The 22624-nt window shown below is 38.0% G+C and overlaps 1 protein-coding gene across 2 annotated transcripts in view; it reads left to right on the forward strand.

Moving 5' to 3' along the window:
- vipr1b (vasoactive intestinal peptide receptor 1b) overlaps nt 1-22624 on the forward strand; it is a 49342-nt gene that overhangs the window by 13650 nt on the left and 13068 nt on the right. For both annotated transcript variants that reach the window (XM_085172014.1, XM_085172015.1), the window contains 6 exons: nt 11984-12084; nt 14377-14474; nt 16582-16714; nt 19602-19755; nt 19887-19947; nt 20079-20151. In XM_085172014.1, coding sequence (XP_085028140.1) covers nt 11984-12084; nt 14377-14474; nt 16582-16714; nt 19602-19755; nt 19887-19947; nt 20079-20151 — 620 coding nt within the window. The remainder of the gene's footprint in view (nt 1-11983; nt 12085-14376; nt 14475-16581; nt 16715-19601; nt 19756-19886; nt 19948-20078; nt 20152-22624) is intronic.

Raw genomic sequence — 22624 nt, forward strand, 5'->3', positions numbered from 1 at the left:
CATAATACCCGTCATGTCTGATTGAGGTTTTAAGCTGATGTGTTGTCAAGCTAATGCACAGAAAGCCTATAGCTATGCTGAGCTTGCTGCACAGTGAACTGCACTGTTAAATAACTGTGTCATCGTGCTGTGTGGAAGGACATTGTTCTGATCGAAGTGTCTGCACATAATACTAGTGTTCTGTGTTGAACCTGCAATGTGTATGTATGGTGCATATAGAATTTGAAAAAGCGCTTGATGGTAACGTTAAAACTTCAATGAGGTTGCTGTAGATGTAATGAATGGACAAAGACGATGGACTAGATGTAAAGTCTGGACAGACTCGATCACAGATTGGAAGAAAACTGCTCAGACCCCTGCTTAACCTTTATTCTGGACGAGGTACAGACACAAAGGAGAGGAAGGGGCTGCTGCTGTTTCAATGAACTAAGACAAGGAAAATAATAAAGCAATAAAACTTTTTTAATATCATCTATAAAGTCCAAAAAGGTTCTATATATCACACTTTTGCAATTGAGCCAAGTTTCTTTCCGCCCCTGCTCCCTTCTTACAGTAAATTAACACTTTTTACATCAGCAAGAATGTTTGATCTTGTTAGTGGCTCTACATAAGAAAAAAAGCTGAACGGTCATTTATCTTTTTGCAATTACATATTGCCTGTCTTGGATTTTTTTTTTTTTGTTAGCTTTACCTTCTTTTTAAACTCGTGTCCTTCAGATTTACTCTCAATGCCTTTACAGCCGAAGCTTCACATCTGTGACTAAACAAAGAAATCTAATTTCTTGAAAAAGAAGATAGATATTGTCACAGATGGTCTTTGCTCTTTGTTTTCGAAAGAGAAACGGATGTTTTGTTTTGTGTGTTTTAGGGGTTAAAGTAGGATTTGACAGACCGGAAAAAATAATTACGTCAAGGCCGGGTAAGGCTGCGATCAGCTGACCTGTGCTGCTCCTCACTATTCACTACTATTTTACTATTTACTGCTCTTTGTGGATTTAACTGAATTCAAAAAGATACACTCTGAAAAAAATGTAATAAAATTTTCACTCTCAATATACAAAAAGCAATAATTCAGAGTAAAATGAAACAGAAATGTATAAAAGCAAAGGTTGATTTATTTGAATACCTAATCTGTAAGGAAAATGTGCTTAGTATAAACTGAACGTGTACAAATCACCATTTTACACTGTACTTGTGTAACAAAATTAGGTGGAAAATTTACATGTAACTAAACTAAATAAAGTCAGCATTTTGAGCAGAAATCTTTTCTTTTCACTCCTTATACGTTGTTGTTTTATGAGCTGTATTCTAACTCATAGACACTATAAAGCTACTATAAAACATAAACAATGGCATAAACACCTTAAAGCTGCAATGTGTAAAATCTCAATACTAGATATAAGTAGATTGCAGATTGCAGTCGAGTGAGTTTTGTTTTGTAAGCCTCCCAGTTCAAGTGCATAATCCTAGCTAAGTTCACAGCTAAGTTCACATGAACTAAGTTCAAAGCTGTCAGTCAACGTCTGTTTACTCTGCAAGAGGCTGAAAACTTTGTGAAAGAAGTCATATATGAGTCAGTGAAGCTCTCTTCTGTTCGATAACAGCAAAATTGAAGTGAGTTGTTGAGCTGAACTTTTACTGTCAGTAAGTGCTGCTGTTAGCTGCTGTTAGCCTATGTTAGCTGCTGTTAGTTAACATTAGTGAAACTGTTTTTGAAGTGGATGTAACGTCGTTGTACTGTGGAGGACCCTATTTAAGATGTATAAAAACACGAGTTCTCTTTTCCTCCGCCTTTGAGATGCTACATATTGAGTCTTTAGCTACATACATAACATGTGGTTAGGCAGAACTCAAGATAGCGGGGCAACATGGTGGCATCAAACTGGTACCTTATGCACTTTTAATGGCTTGATTAATTCAGTTCAATCCAGTTTTATATATATAATGCCAAATCACAACAGCAGTTGTCTCGAGGCAGTTAATTAGAAGTTCATTTGAATGTGACAGTTTGTTGGAAGACATAATTACACGGTGTTAATGTCCGCTACCTTGATGTACCCTAGTAACAATACCCTAGATGCAGCCAGTCTAACATAGTGTATCGCTGTAAACTTTGATGCAGTACTCCAAACTAACCCACCTTTGAATAACACTGATTCAGTTGGTTTCCCAAGATGTTTCACAAAAATGTAATCCAGCAATACATCATGGAGATCCAATATCTGAGTTAAAAACTCTAAAATGATTAAGGATATTACTTGCAAATATCCTTAAATTTCCAGTTCATAACTTGCAGAGAAGTCCTTACCTTTGAAAATAATCTCTCATCTTCCTCTGTTTTCCTGTCTTTCTTACATCTTTCTCCATCTATCAATGCCGCACATTAACGTTTTTCTTTCTTCTCCCTGTGAAATGTAGCAGCTGTAATTTAGCTCATTTTGTAACAAGTAGCACACAAACAATTTGTGTGTTTGCTGGTGTTTGTTGTGCTGTTTGAAAAGTTGCATTTGACATTTTCTGCCACTTAAAAAAAAACGTTATTCCATTTATGCACGCTCCTCTTCAGTACCACTAGCTGTCCACTAAAGTACCACCGACTAAAATTTATTTACATCTGAACAAATAAACACAACACAGGAGGAAGAAAATGGTGAAAGCAGCGACAACCTTATTTTCTCATCACTGAGCACACGTCTCCATGCTGTCACTGGATGTAACACCAGGCACATGAAAAATCAACTCATTTAATAGTAATATGCATTAATCTGCCTACTGGATTTAATCACTCATCAATGGAGGTGCCGGTCCACTTTAACCCCTGGTTATATAAAAATAACCAATATAAATATTGTTGACAATGTTTTTATTTGTTTCCCATTAAAAAAAGGCATCTTGTATACTTTTTATTTGTATGTACTGCCAGGACTTGTGGGTAAATGTAGAGCAGTGACTTGGTAGTCAACATATGTGCAGTATTACAAACTATCATCTCTAATTAACCTTTTCAACCAATGCATTTGTTGCCTAAAGTTATCATCAAGGGTCTGGATGTGACCCTGGTTGAGCTTTACAAGCTCAGGTGTTGTACTAATTCACTAAATATTTTCTGGGGTGCCTGTAAGCTAGAAAGAATGGGCATTACAACAGTGTAGGTTGGTAATACGTGTGAAGTTTAAACTGAGGGAATTGCCTGTTAAATGTAAAAGTAAAATGACTAATTTTAATTACTATATGACTTGTGATGAATGAACAAATAATCTTCGAGTTTCTGGGGGCCTTAGGTGCTGAGGTTGTAGTGGTGTGTCGTTACAATATATCTACTATGCTGTAGATAATATAATAATGTATAATAATGGTTTTAATATTATTATATGAAAAAATATAAAAGGATGTAGTTTCCCAACCATCAACAGTAATGACGACAGCAGTTATGAAGTCATGAAATTAACTCAGTATTTCATGGGAGTGTAAAATAAACTGTCAGTGAACAGGAAGTAATATTTCATGAGAAGTTTAAAAAAGGAGGAGAGTCGTCCTCCTTTCTCTGCTCCTGGCAAGTTGGGTGTCAGTCACTCAGACGTCATATTGTCTTCAAAAGCATGCTGTGATTAACAGGTAATGCAATAAATTACTCTTGCTGTGATTGTTTTGATTCATTTTGCAGTAATGAGTGAAATCAAGTTAAGCATTATCTCTCACTTGAGTTTAAACCATTCATTTGTCTCACGTGCTTAGGCAGAATGTGGTTGTTACACTTCATACTTAGGTGATGAGGAAAATACGATTGTACGACACTGATGCGAGTTTTCTCTCTCTTCCCAAAAGATGATTAACTTGAAACTTTACTGAAGTCTTCAGTGAAACTTTTCCGTGACTCCCACCTTTCTCAGACCAACATAGATTGTAAATATTAGGTGATATTATGTTGCACAGGGACCTGCTACTGTGAATTTGCTTGCGTTAATCTTGTGCTGTTGAAGGTTAGCGTGTTGGACTGATGCGTTTGACTGTGACCCTGGGCTGTATTGAGACGGATCGTTAAACTCTAGTTTGTCAATTCAAGCATTATTACTGCCTTTCAAGCTGTTTAGGTTGTGAAAAACCTGCAGCAGGTCACTGCATTTTTCTATTTTCATTATATTTGCATGTGCAGTAAACAAGCTAGAAACATGAATAGAAAAGTTGGGCAGCACTTTATAATAATCTCACACGCTTAAGTGTGTGTTAGATATAGGTATCATTATTAGGTATAAGTAAGGTAATAGCCAGCACTTCATATCATTTAGATATCATTACTCCTCCTTATCATGTCATTTATAAATACAGATATGCTTATCCATCTGTTACTATTATACCATATACAGCTGTCAGTGTTGCTACATCACTGCTTGTAATAATCATAGTCCTAATAACATATCTGTATTTATAAATGGCCTACTAAGGAAGAGTAATGCTGTATAAATGATATATAGTACCTTACTAATACCTTAATATTGCCCAATAGTGTGCTATTATTATAAAGTTCTGCAAAAAATTGACTTGTGAGTGCTAATAAATGTTTACCCCAACAGGAAACAGGAAGCCACACAATGGCTCTAAAGCCTAACGGTGACGTTTCATCACCTGGGATGTCTAGCAGAGTCCCTGCACCACGTTTGTATCCACATCTTAAATAGATATGCAACTTTTATCCCTCAGAAACAAACACAATGTGCAGCTTGAACACAGTCAGTTTCATGTGCACGCGCATGTATTTGGCACAAAACATGAAGAAGGATCTGAGAGTAGTTTCGGTAAATGAAAAGAGTTTATTTTATTTATTTTAATCAACTTTATTGTAGCACTAAAGGTGTAATATAATACTGTTTTGTCAAGCTGCGGGGACACACTGGTTCACTATAAAGATAGTTTTTGCTATAATCTCGTAACACATGGATTCATATTCCCAATTTCTTCTGATTACATTTAACTGTGCCCTTAAAATCTTTAAACCCATTTTTACCGTCTCATATTCAGACGTGTTTCTCCTCTGTGTAACCTCTCTGGCCTCAGTTATTGGACATGCAGCTTTTAATAGTTTGAGAAGTATATTAATTCACTGACGTTCTTTACACTTCTTTTTTATCTGCCTCAGATTAAATGTTTGGATATTAAATTAAGCATGGCGTACAGGTGAACAGTGAAGCACGGGATCAAATAACATTTCCTGAAAAAAACCTCTCAGTCGTTTCCTTTCCTCGCTGAGAGCCATTTTTAAATTGGTGCTGATAGATAGCCATTACTTCTTTGCAACACCTGCAGGCTTTCTCCCTGCTCCTGGCTCTGTGACCCAGCAAGTTAATGTTACCCTGACTGATATGTGCTAATATCCAATCACTGACAGCTCCACTGGAAACAAAATAGGGCTGATGGGCCTTTTACTGTTACAAATCCACTTACACTAACTGATGTTCCTCACAGACAGACAGAGAGATAGACAGATAGATTTGATTTAACCATTAACATAACATAGAGTCATAAAATGGTATGTATAAGGATGTAGCTTCTGGGTATGAGGCCTAAGCCTACATCATCTGGTTATAAAATAATTGGTTAATTATTAGAGACAAAAAGGATGTAAAGCAGACTTTAGACAGTTTTTAAAAATTTTGTTTTTTAGGATATAAATAGCGTGACAAAAATAGCTCAGGGAAGACCGTTGTTCTTTGAGGGCTGCTTCTGTCTTATTAAGATGTTTTTAAACTCGCCTGTGGTTTGGCTTTAGGTTAAAACCTGGCCTGTTGTTCTGATTATTTGTATAATGTACACCTGTTTTATCTACACAAATGAATCAAAATATGGTAACAAATTATTAAAAACGTGGGAATTATTTTATCTTCTGCACTTTTATTGTCAGATTTTGCACTCAGTGTAGTAAAAATGTGTCCTCGAAATATCTTTATGTTTCATCTACACCCACTCCTGAGCGTCACAGCCAAGCAAAGAGAGACTTGAGCTTTGTGCAGTGGTTAAAAAATGTCATTTAAAACCTCTAAAGTTGAGTAATTAAAATGTTAAAATTCCTTTATTTAACCTGTAGCAAAAGCAAAATGGAAAAACACCAGCTTCTGTTGGTCAGGGATTTAGAGACGCTTGTTTTTTTGACTTAGCCCAACAGCTGATTTGTCTTTTCCAGTTTTAAGGCTAAGCTAAGTTGACAAGCTTCATATTTAACACCTAACTATTGGAAAGTGAATCAGCATCTTAAAAAAAATTAATCCCTCCTTTAAATTGTGTTGAACTTGTGTGTTATTTATTTCTGGAAAACGCTTCACTCCACAAACTGTGCCTTTTCTTACTTTTCTTACTCTTAAACTTTTTCACAAAGTTTCCAAACTTAACACCTCTCTGTATATTTTCCCGGCTTGTATCCAAAAAATGTGGCTTTTTCAATGCTGCATATTTTTTGGGTGTGATGAAAGCCAATCCATCACCTTTTAAACAGCCAGTCAAAATTCCCCTGAGCTTTTTCTGCAAGCTGATCTCTTCTTCTTTTTTTTTCCCCTGTGGAAGTGAAGATGCACTCATACCTGCATTAGCCCTTCAGAGAGTCAAACAGCAAATTGGAGTCCTGGGGAAATGTAACACTTCATAGATGGTAGATGGATTTTCAGCACTACATGTACAGATGCCTATTCAAAGCTAAAAATCTTGGATTGGTTTAAATGGACCTGTGAGTTTAAAATCACCACAGGCAGTATTGCATGTTGGCCAAATGTTGGCAAAAGACAATGTGTTGTGACAAATATAGTTTTCTTAATGGAAATCTTTATGTTTCGTCCCTCGATTTTCTGTTATTCACTTTTTGCTCTTTTTGCTTGCCCACTGTCTTATCTCTCTCTCAGATTAAAACCACGATTGACTTTTAGCTACAGCCACTCGTTTGTGATTGCTTCGCCTGTAATAAGAGGCATGGCTTTTACCTGAATCCAACTCATCTCTCTCATTTTGTGTTAAAAAGCTGTCTTTTCTATGCTTTAATCTTCGGTGCATTAAGGAGCCATGTTTATCAAAAAGCCCAGACTGTCCATATTTAGTAACAGACTTTTGTGTTTCAATAAAATTTCTGGGAGCTTATTAAACCCAAAGCGTACTCCTCTTATCAGCCTTAAAAAGCAAGGATTCAGCATTACACTTATGTCATGTGTTACATTTAGAGATCTGGGTCTCTGCTGTTTTTGTTCCCACCACTCACCAACACACACTGGATTAAAGTGAGAATATTACCGATTAGTTTCTCATTCAATTAACATCATGAAACTGTAACTAAACTATTTTTTTATTATTTTGATTTCATCAGTCTCTTATATTAGCAAGCCTCACTGAGTGAATTTTGCAGGATTCCCTTTTGGGATTTCAGGATTTCAGTCATTATTTTGGGCATAAATATCTTTCGAAGTGAAATCCATTGCCGTGCTAACACAGACAGATTGACTTCAATTGACACTGTCATTCATATCTATGGCCGAGTCACCACCTAACCTAACAGGCATTTCTTTGGACAGTTGGAGGAAACTCATCTCACCTCAAGTACATTTTTGATACCACAACATCAAAAGTAGGAGGGAGACCCAAAAAAGATAATATTCTACTGACAGTTTTTAAATGTTTCTTTCCCAAATCAGCTTTTCTGTATTGGAGTTCACTAATAAAAATAATCTAGCTTCAAGTAGAACAGATTGAAACTGCTCCCACCAGAAAAAGTGTTTTTTTGTTGTTGTTGTGGATTTAAACCCACCTCCTTCCTTCCAAAAAGCATTTTTTCCTGCAAAATAAGCATTTGTTCATGTTATTTTGCTAAATTTATATAAAAAGTGTAAAAAGTATAAATTGTAGGATTTCTGTCACCTGACTGCTCTTGTGTTCTTTTGTGGCAGCGATACCAGAGACACAAACTAAAGGAAACCATGGAAAAAAGACGTTACCTTTGCTGTCCTGGTGGGGGAGTTTCCCTGGGCGCTTGTGATAGAAAAGCTTGTTTACTGACATGCCTGGTGGACAAATCACAAGCTTTGCTTGTTGTGAGCTTCTTGTGCTCTCACAGCTTTACACCTGAGCTGCAGCTGACATTTGAGTGGCAGCATTAGCGCTTTGTCAGAAAAGCTGTGGAATTTATTTAAAGTCCGAAGTTCTGAGTTAGGTAAAAAGTATATATGTAACAGTCAGGGAGGTCGGTGGCTGCAGTCATTGAATATATGAATATCTGGAAACCTATTACAAAGACAAACAGCTAGAGAGATAAAATGTGTACATGAAATAGAAAGCTTGATGGTATTACCCGCTGATAACAACGACAAAGAGTGAATGCAAATAGGCAAATAAACAGAGAGGGAAATAGTTTGAGGTAAAGTCCTCTCGAGGGATACAAAGACTGCAACTGCATGTCTGGAATAAATCTCTTTAAATCTTCAAAAACAAAATTGGATTAAAGAAAAACATGAAAAAACAAAGTTTCCCGCACATCTCACTGCTGATGCCACTTGTTTGTCTCTCGTACATCTCTGAGACACCAACAACTTTGAGAGCTAGCACCTGAGTCCTCTCTAAGCGTATTGTAAATATTATTTACAATAGTCACATATTACATACAGTAAATATTATAGATGTTGCGCATGTCAGCATCTGGATGTGCTGCGTCATGCTGGGCATCATGATTGGCTAGCGTGCCTTTAACCAAAAAAGACAACCAGGACTGAGCCGCATCATTTTCCATCTAAACATCAATCTGACGTCAAAAGCAACACCAAATGCCAAAATGCATCAATTACTGCTGGGAAGCAGTCCGAAATATCCCAGCACTTAAATTTGTAACAATCTACTGGCTCATCAAAAATTCGATTAGAGAAAATTGCGAGCTACTAGACTGTGGCTATTAGAGATCAAATGAGTAGGAGATTTCTTTGTGTCCCAGTGCTTATTGAGTTTGCAGTTTGGCAAAGACAAATGCCCAATAAAGAAAAATCAATATCAAAGAGACGAAAATAATCTAATAAATCTTTGCCCTCACTTGAGTCATAATTGATTCGAGGGCATCTGTAGCCTTTGTGTGAGCTTTATTAAATACGCCCATGTAAATGTACTCATTTTTTTTTTTTTATGGAAATGACAGAGGACAAAAAGGAAATTAAAAAAATTAGCATCAGAAGTGATGATAAATCCGATATTATACTTCATACTTGAGGGACGAGTGAGATAAGTTCATTCATAAATGGCATTTGAAGATGCTCCTCATAGAGACCTGACCATGGTGGTGACTATGCACCAGTTCTCAGAGGGCTCTCCGTTTCTCTGCAAATGGCTCAACCCTGTGACCAGACAGCAGATCTCCACTTATGCAGCCTGACAGCATCCTGACAAAACCTTCGTCCTGCATGACAATTCACAGATTAAGCTGTTAGTCAGCGTAATGGGACTCTCAGAGTCCGCCGGTATCGCCTCTTATTATTATTGTGAATTGTGTCCATGCAATGAAAAAACAAACAGCGATCATGGATGACTTTACTGGTGTGTTTCTGCTGAAACTGTTAACATGCTAAATAAAGTGAAGAGTCCTTTGAAATCAGTTTTCTAGCTTTTGTTTCTGTACTTGAAGGTGGTTGAATTAAAATTTTGCTTTTTCTCCCCCGCTTTTCTTTTAGAGTGGGATTTGTTTGGATTATTGTCAATTATTTATTATTTTTTACCATATTTAGCACTTTTTGTTAAACCATATTCGAAAACATCTCTTATCAAGTGGTTGGTGCTGACAGACAAGCTATTTTCCAACTCTTTTGGGACATTGGTATATAGATTTCTTTCTGTAATCTAAGCGATCCATATAAACACAACATTTGTTCAAGGGCTCTATGCTAAGTTTTATTTGTGAAATGGTCTCGAGTATAGGTCAGGTCACACTGCTTCTTGGCGATTTTCTGCTTTGCCGTTTTGCAATACCCTGGAGTAAATCTAGTGGAAAGACCGAATCCCTTCCACCCAGACTATAAATGAACATGAGTCCATGTGCCTATACGATTACTTCAAGTCAGCTTTAGTCAATGTACTCATTCAGGATTCTCTGGAGGATTTATCTCATGCCGTTCGCTTCAAAAATTGTCTGAAAAGTTGTGTGGTGACAGATGAGGAATGTGAAAGATGTTGATTTAATGAGCCTGATGTTGTGTATATGTGTTTACTTACGCATCCATGAAGGTGTGTTTGGCAAATTGGGAAATTGATTTATGGTAAAATAAGACTCGAGCATCTGAGCATGATGTGTAAATGCAGTCACAGAAGAGGTATTTCAGTCACATAACCGCTCTGCGCTGAGCGGTGTTTATGCTGTAGAAACAACCTCCTGCTGCACTTTCTTTCATTAGCAGCTCACTGCCTGATATCATTTGGTTATAAGCAGCTTTGTTTATATGCACAGAGCAGCTTGTCTGTCGGTCACATTAAAATTTTAAAAGTCTTTTAGTGGTTAAGCTGTTTACATGAACCTTTGATGCCCCATCAATGAATAAACCATGAACAAATTTCACAAATAAACCAAATGACAGTTTCTGCTGCAGAGTGAGAGAAATAGTAACTAAACATCCGTAAAATAACGTGGCTCAATATTTTTTGAGACCATCTAAAGAAGTCTCTATAGGAAATCCACAAAAAAGAAGAAAAAACAAACTAAATCAGAAATATTAGAAGTGAAAGTTCAGTTCCATACAAATCAATAGAAATCAGGTTATGGGAAGCAGATAATATCGGTCACAGATTTGCGAGATTCTCTTTTATTGCATACTTCATTACAAAGTCAGGAGGTTTAAAAAACAAAAGAAAAGCTATAATGAAAAAAAAGAAATAGAAAAGAACAGAAAACTCAAAATATCACCCTGTGACAGACTGCGACCTGGCCAGGGTGTACCCCGCTTTTCGCTCTATGGTAGCTGGGATTTCTCAAGAAATTATGTTTTTTCTAGGAGTGATTTATACCAGTTTTGAAAGAAAGTCTCACACCATCCAGTCAACGCTCTCTGTCAATATATTATGGAATTATGTTGTGATTAAATTAATCTGGTGAGGCGCAAAATGTTGAGACGTGCAGTATGAATCACTCAGAAGGTTCCAGCAGAATCATTCATTTATTGTTTTTTGCCTACATATATCATCTTACAATAGAGCCAACCTGATATATCAGCATGGTCAATATCAGCCAATATATCAGTACCAGCATTAACAACAGAATTAAAAACATCAAGAAGAAATAGAAACACCCTTCAACCATATTATGAGTCCTGAGTGCTGTTTCATAGTTTACCCACCAGAGGGCACTCTGCAACCTTACTGTCACCAAGGCAAACAACCAGCTGATTTTAGCTGACAGATGGTACACAAGTAATATATACAACTTGTGACATTTTTTTGCAAAAAGATTATTATTACTATTATTAAAATATAATCTCATATTATTATAACTCATAATTAACAAATCAGGAAAATCTGAAAGAAAACATAACCCTCTATCTATATATAATATCTATAGTAGACCTATCATGATCAACATTTTTAATTATTTTTATTCATATTATCCTCAGATGTTAAACAATAGGCTGTTAGAGTAAATTTTAAGCAGTATATTGTGGGCATGGTAGTATTATCTGGTGCATGCATTCTTGCTGGATCATTATGTGGGGTTAGATGAATGGCAAGATACGGATCAGTCAATATCTGTAACAGCAGAGTGCCTTTCTGCAGGCTCAGGTAAAGTACAAGTCAATAGCGGCTCACATTAGCAGGAAAGACTTTTTGTGGCACTTTGCAGAGTTTGATTTTTTTGCCGTTGTTTGCTGTTTGCAGTGACCTGTTGGGTCACTGACAATGTCACAACGTGTCCAATTTGAACCTATTGGTGGGCAGGCAGAGGAAATGTAACGCTTGCGTGGCTGTGACCTCTTTGGTTCTTCTCCGTCTCCAGGTAACCTTTCGAAAACCTGCACAGAAGATGGCTGGACCGAGATGCATCCTATTGACATTGCTGTGAGCTGTGGATACAATCTCAACAGCACTAGCGATGATGTGAGTAGACTGACACAGTCTCATAGTGAATGACCAGAGCTGCACAGCGGGAAATGGTGTCCAGAGCCAGCGGTCAGGAAGAATTGAATGAGAAGCTCTTTTCTTTGCTCTGTGGGTGGGTGTTATTGGCTGTATTGGGGAAATTACTGTATTGATTGGTTGCCACTGTGTACCTCATATACGCTTTTGTTCACTCCTATGTATTGAGTTGCCTCAAGTGACTGAGTCTACAGAATATATAGAATGAAGCTGTCAAAGAATACTGTTTATATTTTCATGTACAGGCTTTTTATTATTGTTGGACTAAATGTCAATATAATATTGAAATGTACAGAAATGTCAGGAAACAGCAAGATGAGGAAATTAATGAACAGCTGTTTGTTAAACTGGATTTTAAGAAATTAAGAAAGCAAAAGTTAGCATGAACACAGCAGCATGCCCAACTAACTTAACAGCTTAATGCAGTATGTTCCTTAGTATACAGGTAACTTGCCAATATACTGAGGAAGGTGCATTTAATTCACTGACTCATAACTGTGAAGTGCTGAGTTAGAACCCGGGATACTTTGACTACTTCATTATAAAGTGTGGAAGTAGATAACCTGCTAGTCTTTACAAAGCTAAAGATAGCATTACTTAGCATTGCTGCATTGCTAAAGCGTATACATGCTGTATTTACATAGTCACTAACTTAAAATTGTAATCTGATGCATGCAGATTACACAGGTCTGCAAAAAAAGTTTTCCAGCTGCATGGGATATTTTGGTAAATTTGATGTTTTTTAGGTGGTGAATCCAAAAATGATCTCCATTTCCCTCCATCACATACAGTTTTTTTTTTTTACAAAAGAGGAGGAGTTTACATTTAAAAAAGCACAACAGCAATGAAAAAAATAATAATAATTTTATTACAATTAACTATGCATAATTTTTCGGAGATTCCTTACCTTTTGCTATGAACAAAATAAACCTGTTGGGACATGATCATCTGAGCTCCTCACACTGCCAAACCCACCGTGCACTCCCCTTCCTACTGACCCCCTCAATCCCCCACATTTTCTATTTGTATTTCTCTTGAGTCTCGCTCTTAGAAATATTCAATTAATGTGAGAAATCATTAGTGGATACGATTTTTTGACTCAAGTATAGGATACCAGATTTCAGTTTGAAAGGGGAAATGAAACTAAAAACATGAGTTTTGCAAGAAAACTTGATGTGATGGAATTTTTAAAATGTTTTTCCCGGTTTCAGTAAAAATCCTATGCAGTTTTTTGGTTGCAGATCTGTGTTATTTAATAGGAGTACATGTTTGTGTACAGATTCAACAAAGAGTAACAGTGTGTTCTGATAAATGTATATTTTAACTGTAAATATAACCAGAGTAGCTGTACCCTGTGCTAGTCATACATTGGGAGAAAGATTGGATTAGAAAGAAAATCTATGGTTATAAGGTCATTTGGTTTGATGCTGTAACAAAAACATTCGTATTGTAATTAAAATACGAATGTCTTTGAAACACACTTGGCATAATTGACACAGACAGGTCAGTAATAACTCCCGCCTCCGTTATCAGGCATTATGAGTCATTAGAAGTTATTCAGAATCCTTCCAGGAGTAGGACCAGAATAAATAAATCAAATGCTGCTCTTATTTAGTTCAGTTTTACTGCAGCCAGAGCTAATCTTGTCTGTGTTGACGAAGGTGGAGCAGAGTGAAGAGTGGATGTGCAATGCAGGGTAGTAAAAGCTTTCTTGGTGGGCACTTTGCTCTCTGAGTCAAAGAGGCGGCCTCATTAGTATGCCACATAGGAAGTCAGGAGGGACCTGGCCCGGTGAAGTACTCTAAAAGGAATTTGATGTCCGTCTTACTGCAAACATGATATGTGTGAGTGTGCCAGAGGATGCAGGAGATCTTAATTTAATTTCCATCAAGCGCACAACATACAGTGGCATGGCAGTAACATAGCGAAGCTTCTCTGAAAGGATTCAGAAATTCAGGATGCTGTTACAGTATATCGCATGACTGGACTGATCCAGTATTTGGTGAGAGAGAGAGAGACACACAACCGTGGTTCAAGAGCTCTTCAGTTACAACACTTAAAAATGACAGGAGTGGAGCCTAAATGCTTAACAACAATAATAAAAGACGTCTCTAAGCCAAAAATTGAAACAAATCAATGTTTTGAATGGTTAAATCAACTAACACAAGTGATGTCACTGTTTGAGTGTGTAAACACGCACCGGCTGTTTCCTTTTCTTTGATTTGTTCTCTGTTTTTATGTTTCTTTGTGCAGGGAAAGTTTTTTTGGCAAGTGAAGATCGGCTACACCATCGGCCACAGCGTCTCGCTCGTCTCGCTTACTACCGCTATTGTGATCCTCTGCATCTTTAGGTATGTAGATGCACAATAGCTCAGCTGTTTTATATTAAGTACTTATGTGCTATTTAATTGCACTCACTGTGAATTTCATTCCATCTGGATTAACTTCTTTTTATGTGGTCAGTTGTTTAGAAAAAAGATGAACGGAACAAAAAGCGCGATTTTTGTGAAGAACATCAGTACGAGCTATTATCTACAAAGCACGCTGACAGTGGCATTATCCCTGCCGGCTGATGTGACATGAACATTGTGACAAATTGCACATTTCTGTGTCACGCGTCAAACACTTTTCACTGGAATTTGATCGTCTCTGATCACTGCAACTTCACACCTGAGTATAATAGCAGGCTTAAACCAAGATGAAAGATACAAATCGTTTCCAAATGAAATAAACTGTCACTCAAACTCAGCTATCTTTTGATGGCGCATGCAGCACTTTGAAGGTTAGACGTTTGAAGTATTGCGGGATAAAAAAGGACCGGCATTTTTGCTTGATAAGCCAGGGAACGATTGTAACCTCCTCAAGTGCAATTACAGTTCTGAGGAAGAATAAGAAGCCAGCTTTAAATTGCAACATCTTCACCCTAAAAGATAATGAATGGACATTTCAAGAGTGGCTCACATAATACCGCACATTACTTTTTTTGGAAAAACTGCTGTATGCAATTTGTCTGCCTGAGTAGGACGGGAAGTGAACTTTTCTCGCTTATGAATGCTGCAAAGAAAAAACTTTTATGTACAAAGACTGTATGTGTAAATGGGTGGGCCACATTCGAGCACTTCTTCTTCCTGTGTGCTACACGCCCTCCAAACACTGTAAACACTCTATACTCTATTTTCTGTGCAGCTGCAAAAATTCCCACCTAAGTGCATGAGCTGTGAAATGATGTGTGCTGATTTTATCTCCTTCATTTTCAGTGATGATGCAACAGGTGTTTTCATTTCTTACATGGAAGCTGCTTTCTCTCAGTGTACAGCCACCCATTTCTCTTCATGGCCGCAGTGGTGGAGTAACATTTATTCTGTTATATGGATCTGAATTTTATTTTTGGTCACATTTTTCTTTTTGAGTCTTTTGCCGGTCATGTCACCAGAAAGTGCCTTATTGAATTAGTTGCTGATAAGAGGCACTTTTCATGCTTTCTGCAAAGACAAGCAATAGGTGTCAAAGTGTGTCCACCTGAGAGTTTTGCTCACCGTCGCACACCCAAAGTCACAAGGCCAGCCACGGTCAGGGAGATAAAAGGTGTGAAGGTGTGAAATCAAAACAACCCACAGATTTGAGCCAGAAAGAGAGTTATGACCGTGGGGTATTATGAGCAGTATTAGTGCTATATGGTTCACTACACGCATTTCTAAAAGGCAACATATGCAGGAACCCCAACACATTTATGTAGATTGGATGAACAGTTGTTGAGTTCATACAGACATTAAAAGTCAGGTTTACAGTTTCTAGAGTCAGATGTGAGACCATCTGTCTGACAGCTAAAGGCTGGCCGAAACTGAATAAAGAAGAACTAGAAGAAAGTAGAAGTAGAAGAAAAATAGGGATTTAAATGAAATAGCAGTTGCTGTTTGATGTGAGTATAAAATCTGGATAACAATGGTATCATGGCAATTTACTCCCCTGGGAATGAGGTAAGGTTAAATGAAACTGTTATGATGTCCAAGGGAACATTAACTGACTGGGAATGTGCTGTACTCCAGGCGAATATTTACCTGCCCAGACAACAACCATTTCTGACATAAAAAAGTGATTGAAGCTATTAGGAACCTGTTTTCCCCAATTACCTCTAAAGTATGATAATGTAGTCAGCAGAAGAAGTGTTAAAAGAACTGCTTGTTTCTACTCCTGTAACTTCTTGGAAATCCACCTCTCCTGCCTATTTTCAAAGGTGTGTGAAGAACCATAAAAACCATTTATTGTGCTCTAAAACTGATCCACCCACACAGTGAAAGGGAACTAAGAAACGTAATTATGATTTAACTGTCTGTGAATTGCTGTCTTTTTAAGCTATTAACTCTGAGGACATTGTGTAATTAGCATGCAGGGCAGGGCGCGTGTCTTGTCGCTTTGTCTTGATCTGTTTTCTTGTATCTCTCATTCTGTGTGTCCTAGGAAACTCCACTGCACAAGGAACTACATCCACATGCATCTATTTGTTTCATTTATCCTGAAGGCTATCGCTGTCTTCATCAAAGATGTGGTTCTCTATGAGGTCGGGGAGGTGGACAACTGCTCCTCGGGCTCTGTGAGTTAATGCTGCTTGTTAATGATTGCTCTCCTAGAACTTCAAATAACTCAGCAAGACCTCAATACATTCAGTATTACAGTACATTCAGTACAGTATTAGTATTGTAGCATCATTGATCATTATTGATCATTACTGACATTTTAAGTTCTCATATCATAGCTGATGAATAACTTAAAAGTTTTGAAAACTGCTTGTGTCAATTTTCAGTTTCAATCTCAGAACAAAAGCCACACATTAGCCAAGTATGTTAATATTAAAATAGTAATAAAAACATGGACTTACAGCCCACAGTCTTTGATTGTTGTCCTTTGGCTTTCAACCATCACCCCTTCACAATGAGCCACAGTCCAGAGCCCCGTCAGGTGTGTGGCCAATAAACATGAGGTTCATGTTACAGAATTTAGCCACACAATGAGCAGAGGCTCACTCTATTTGTTAGTGAGCTTTGTGGTTGGCTGCACTACGTTAATGGACTTGCTGGGTTGACAGGAACCAGCTGCTATCATGGCACATTTGAAAGAGACATTACTGGTGCTGCGGTGCTCATCGTGACCCCAACATTAGTTCCATTACAGCTGTTAGCATTGCTCCTGCTGTGTTTATCTGTATGTGTGCAGGTGTTCTGCATGCTCCATTCATTATCTCTTCTTATACAGCTGGATGTTTGCCATAGTTAAACACCCGATTAATTCAAAGCATATTTAAAAAATGCATGCAGATCCGTGTCTGAGCTTCCTGTTATTCCCTGTTTTTCCAGTGACATAATATCACACAATTTATCCTCCTTTAGCGACTAACGGCCGGCTTTTTAAAACTCAGCTCCAGCAATCAATTTGTACTGATTTGCACATATTAAACTAAGCAGCAAGGCTTAGGCAGCCCATCTGGGTCCATTTTCTTCCCCCTCAACATGCCAAGTGGGAATCAATTTATATGGGTTACAAAATTCCTGTCAGCCCAGTAAGAGCTGCTTCAATGAGCTGTCCCAAACTTTAACTCCATGCACTAGGACTAAAACAGAACAAGACATTTCTGGATTATGTGAATATTTTCAATACAGCGCATGTTTTTGGAGAAGCTAGAAGCAAGACATTTTATACATAAAGACTTCTGTCTACTCAGACAGGTTGCTCGTTTTGTCTATATTCTGCCTGTGTAGAACATAGACTGCATACAAAAGCTTGCCAAGGCCACTGAAAACAGAAAAAAAGAAATCACTCACCCATACTAGAGACTTTTTACACAGGCTGCAATATTTTTTTGGTATTAAAAGTGCTGCAAACAAAGTCAAGAGACCCAGTTCTTGGATTTAAATTAACTGAGCCACCAGCACAATGTCAGCCAAGTCTCCTAGTCATAAAAAATCCTCACGTTCAAGCCAGATTCAGATATTATCAGATAGCCATAGATTATCATGTTTATTTAGCTTTCAAAACCTATTTCCCATCGAAAATATTTTTTTTTAATTCAATATCTAAACAATATCTCCATCTAAAATGTACTACAGTAGAAAGTGGCTATAACAGAAAGCGTGCCGTGATTGCATTTTGCATTTTAGATTTTTTGCATAAGAGGTAGGTTCTGTCCAACTACACATCATGATTTGTTTGTTCTTCTTTCAACTCTATTGTCGTGACAAAGACCTGACAGCTTTTTCTGATTTCCTTTTCTTTATTGTGACTTTATTGTCTTCTTAACTGTCCACTTTTCTCTACCCATAATGCCCTTCAGCCCAGCCCTTCCTATTGTGTTGCTGTACTCCAGCTGCTAAAGTGCTCAATGTATTCACTCTTACGGGGTCTTTTTAAAGGGGCACAGTTTATTGATTTTTCTTATCTGTGTGATGTCTTCTGCGTAGGATCTCCACGTTGCTCACTCTAAAGCTGCTTGTACGCGCTTGTAGATCTGACCAGCAGAGTGAATTTAGAAACACTGCAGGCAAAATCAGCCTTTTTATACATGTCGTTGTGTAACAATCTCAATAGCAGCCTGCCTCCCCAGCATTCAGCATCGGCAAGCTCAATTTTGAATGAACTCATCCACCCTCACGCAAACGTTGTTCAGCCAACCAGAAGAGAGCTTATTGTGTTTTCCTGTGTTATGGAAATCTTGTGAATGCAGACTCAGATGTCTTACGCAGAAACATTTTATTCAGCTATCATAATATCAAGCAGAATAAGCACGCCCAAACAGGCTGTGAAGGTGTATTGTTTCCCAGCGAAGCTTATTCCCTATCAGGGCATCTACTACTACTCATAAATCTACTAATTCAGCACACTTGCCAATTCAGTCACACTCAGCTTTGGCTAATCTCAGAAGCTATGGGTCATTTTGTTCTTTGGAAAAACATTCTTTAAATCCAATCTTTCGTAAATGCTTCATGAGTGCTTCAGTGTTAATCCTGCTCACTTCCTGCATTATATTTCGGAACATTTCTGCACTTTGGCAGCTTTTCTTTCACTGAATGAGGCAGAGAGCTTATAAAGTGCAGGCTGAATAGGACACAGATTTGCACTACCTTTAAAGCCATTATTTACAAAAGTTTCATAAGTAGTAACTCACTTTTTTAGTGCAATATGTCCATGGAATTTATTGATAATAAAATAAGCATTTGAGTGAATCTCTGCTTCCAAGTTGTTAATAAGGGCACAAGAAAAACTAATTGTCATTCTACTGCAGTCATAGGATTCATATTAATATAAAAGAACACAGATATATACCTGCTTTCACCAACAGGAAATAAATAACTCCAATTTATTCTTTCATTTTCTAAATGCAGTTTTTGGCCACAACTGGGAATAAATTTCACCGCATCATCTTCAACATAAGGTTGTCCCTGTTAACTAGATCATTGTATGATTCATGCTTTTGTGTCCTTTGCCAGGTTGGCTGCAAAGCAGTGATTGTGTTTTTCCAGTACTGTATAATGGCCAGTTTCTTCTGGCTGCTGGTGGAAGGCCTTTATCTGCATGCATTGTTGGCCGTTTCCTTCTTCTCCGAGAGGAAGTACTTCTGGGCTTATATTCTGATCGGCTGGGGTGAGAAAGTCTTGTTTCTTGTTCTATTAACGAGACCTTATAGCGTGTCAGCAGTACATCAACTACAGGTCGAGAACCTTACAGCTGGAATCCACAGTAACTTTTGGTTGTATGCTTTTTTTTGCCCCCAGGCGGTCCAGCAATTTTCATCACAGCTTGGAGCATCGCTAAAGCCAACTATAAAGATGTGGGGTGAGAGACTAGCGAACTGCTAGACCAGAATCGAGCAGAAAATACCCTTTTGTGTTGTTTTGGTTTTTGAGGGGGGGTTTTGCTTTGTTTTGCTACATCTTATACATTAAAACTCTTTCACGTCTTACCAGGTGCTGGGATATAATAGAAAACACCGATGTGTTCTGGTGGATCATTAAAACTCCTATTTTGGCATCAATTCTGGTAAGTTCATGAGCTTTAAAAACATTTTCATGGTTTACATCAGCACTAACCAGCTAGCTCTTTCAAAGTAAATGGCACTAAGAGTGGAAAAGTTGTCTTCATTCGTCTATTCTGACACAAAGACTGAAAAAAGCACTAGCAAACAACAAAAACCTATCTCTAAGCTGCATACAATCCAAGATATATACAGATGTACTCGTAAAAGTATTCCCTTGCTATCCAAATCATTGAATTCAGGTGTTCCAATCACTTCCATGGCCACAAATGTATAAAAGATCTAGTCATGCAGACTGCTTGTACAACATTTAGGAAAGAATGGGATGCTCTCAGGAGCTTTGTAAATTCTAGTGTGTTACTGTAATAGGATGCCGCCTGTGCAACAAGTCCAGTTGTGAAATCCCCTCATTACTAAATATTCCACAGTCAACTGTTAGTGGTACTATAACAAAGCCATGAAGTGGTAGGCCACGTACAAATCACAGAGCAGTGAACTGTGCACCTCAGTTCACAGAATTCGCCAACTACAGATCTCCAAACTTCATGTGACCTTCCGATTATCTCAGGAACGGTGCATAAAGAGTTTGATGGAATGGGTTTCCATGACAGAGCTGCTGCCTTGCATCACACAGTGCAAAACAGTGTTGTATGTAGGTTTGGCAGTTGCCAGGAGAACGGTACTTGTCCTATGCACTGTGGCAAGTGTAAAGTTTGATGGAGGGGGGATTATGGATTATGGTGTTGTGCTGTTTTTTCAGGAGCTGGATCTGCCCCTTAGTTCCAATGAAAGGAACTCTTAATGTTTCAGCATACCAAGACATTGGACAATTTACAGCTCGCAACTTTGTGGGAACAGTATAGCAGTATGCCACTTCCTGTTCCAACATGACTGTGCACCAGTGCCCAAAGCAAGCTCCATAAAGACACGGATGAGAGAGTTTGGTGTGGAAGATCTTGACTGGCCTGCATAGAGTCCTGACAACAATCTAGCAGAATACTTTTGTGATGAATTAGACTGGAGACTACAAGCCAGGCCTTCTCATCCAACATCAGTGTCTGACCTCACAGATGCACTTGTGGAAGAATGGTCAAAAATTCCCATCAACACATAAAGCCTTCCAAGAAGAGTTGAAGCTGTAATAGCTGTGGGATGGGTGGGATGACACCATATTAAACCCAATGAATTAAGAATGGGATGTCACTTAAGTTCATGTCCTTTTGAAGGCAGACAAGTGAATATATTTGGCAGTATAGTGTAGAAACAAGTTTTAGTATTATGCGACAAAAGGACTCCAGAAGGCAATAGTGTCCAGTCAAACCAATAATTTAATCCATCATACTCAGTAAAACCACAGATATGGACTTTTACACTGTGGTTCTGTACTCGTATTCAAGTCTTTGATGAAATTCAGACAGAAATAAGCTGTTAAAAGCAGCTGCTTGCCTCATTTTTAAGTCACAGTTTCAAAGTCAAGATAACAGGCTGCTGGAAAAAAGTTTAATATTTAGCATGCAAATTTGAAAGCAGAAAGGTAATTTAAAAAATTAGTTTTTCCCCAGTGCACGGATTAAAACCCCAAAAGATAAAAATGCTAAAGTGTGACAGCTCAGATGCAGATGGAACCACATCTCTAGTAAGAAAAACAGACTCTAATCTCTGCGTGAGTGAGACTATTTCAGAGGTGTGCAAAGCATTCAGCGGATCCGGTTGAAATACTTCTTCCTTCCTTCTCTTAAATGTACTAATGTGCACTGTCATTGATGTTTTATTTTGCAGGTCTGTAATTTCCTAACCATTTTTTGTTCAAATAAAAGTGTACAACAGTGCACAAGAGAGGTGAAGAAGAGAGTGCAGGCAGGGTGAAAAGACTTATCAAGGGTGATTTGTGACAGAAGGATAGCAGCAACAGTGAAAGGGAAGCACAGAGTGGGGAACAAGATGGTAGTGAGACCTGCTATGATGTATGGTTTGGAGATGTGGCAATGACAAAAAGACAGGAGGCTGAGCTGGAGGTGGCAGAATTGAAGATCTTGAGATTGTTATTAGGAGGGACCAGGAGGGATAGGATTGGAAATGAGTACATCAGAGAGACAGCTTAGGTCTGGACATGTGCAGAGGAGGGATAGTGGATATACTGGACAAAGGATGTTGAATATGGAGCTGCCAGGCAGGAGGGAAATAGTAAGACCATAAAGAGTGTTGAGTGAAATAGAGACCGATGATCTGTGGTGATGAGCAGTTGCAGTAAAAATAAATGTTTAGAGACATATGCAATAGAGAAATGTTGCCAAGCTCATGTGTCCATTTGAACACAATAAACATTAAAGCTGCATGTTAGTGAACACTGTTAGCTTCACACAGTGTTAGTTAGCATTTACACAACCCAACACATGCTAGCACTCAGGTTTTTCTTTTTGCTAATACAAACTTTGAGCTTGAATTTCATTTAAATGGTTTAACTTTACTACTTGAACA

This window comes from Neolamprologus multifasciatus, chromosome 9 (assembly GCF_963576455.1).
Source record: "Neolamprologus multifasciatus chromosome 9, fNeoMul1.2, whole genome shotgun sequence".
Taxonomy (NCBI): domain Eukaryota; kingdom Metazoa; phylum Chordata; class Actinopteri; order Cichliformes; family Cichlidae; genus Neolamprologus; species Neolamprologus multifasciatus.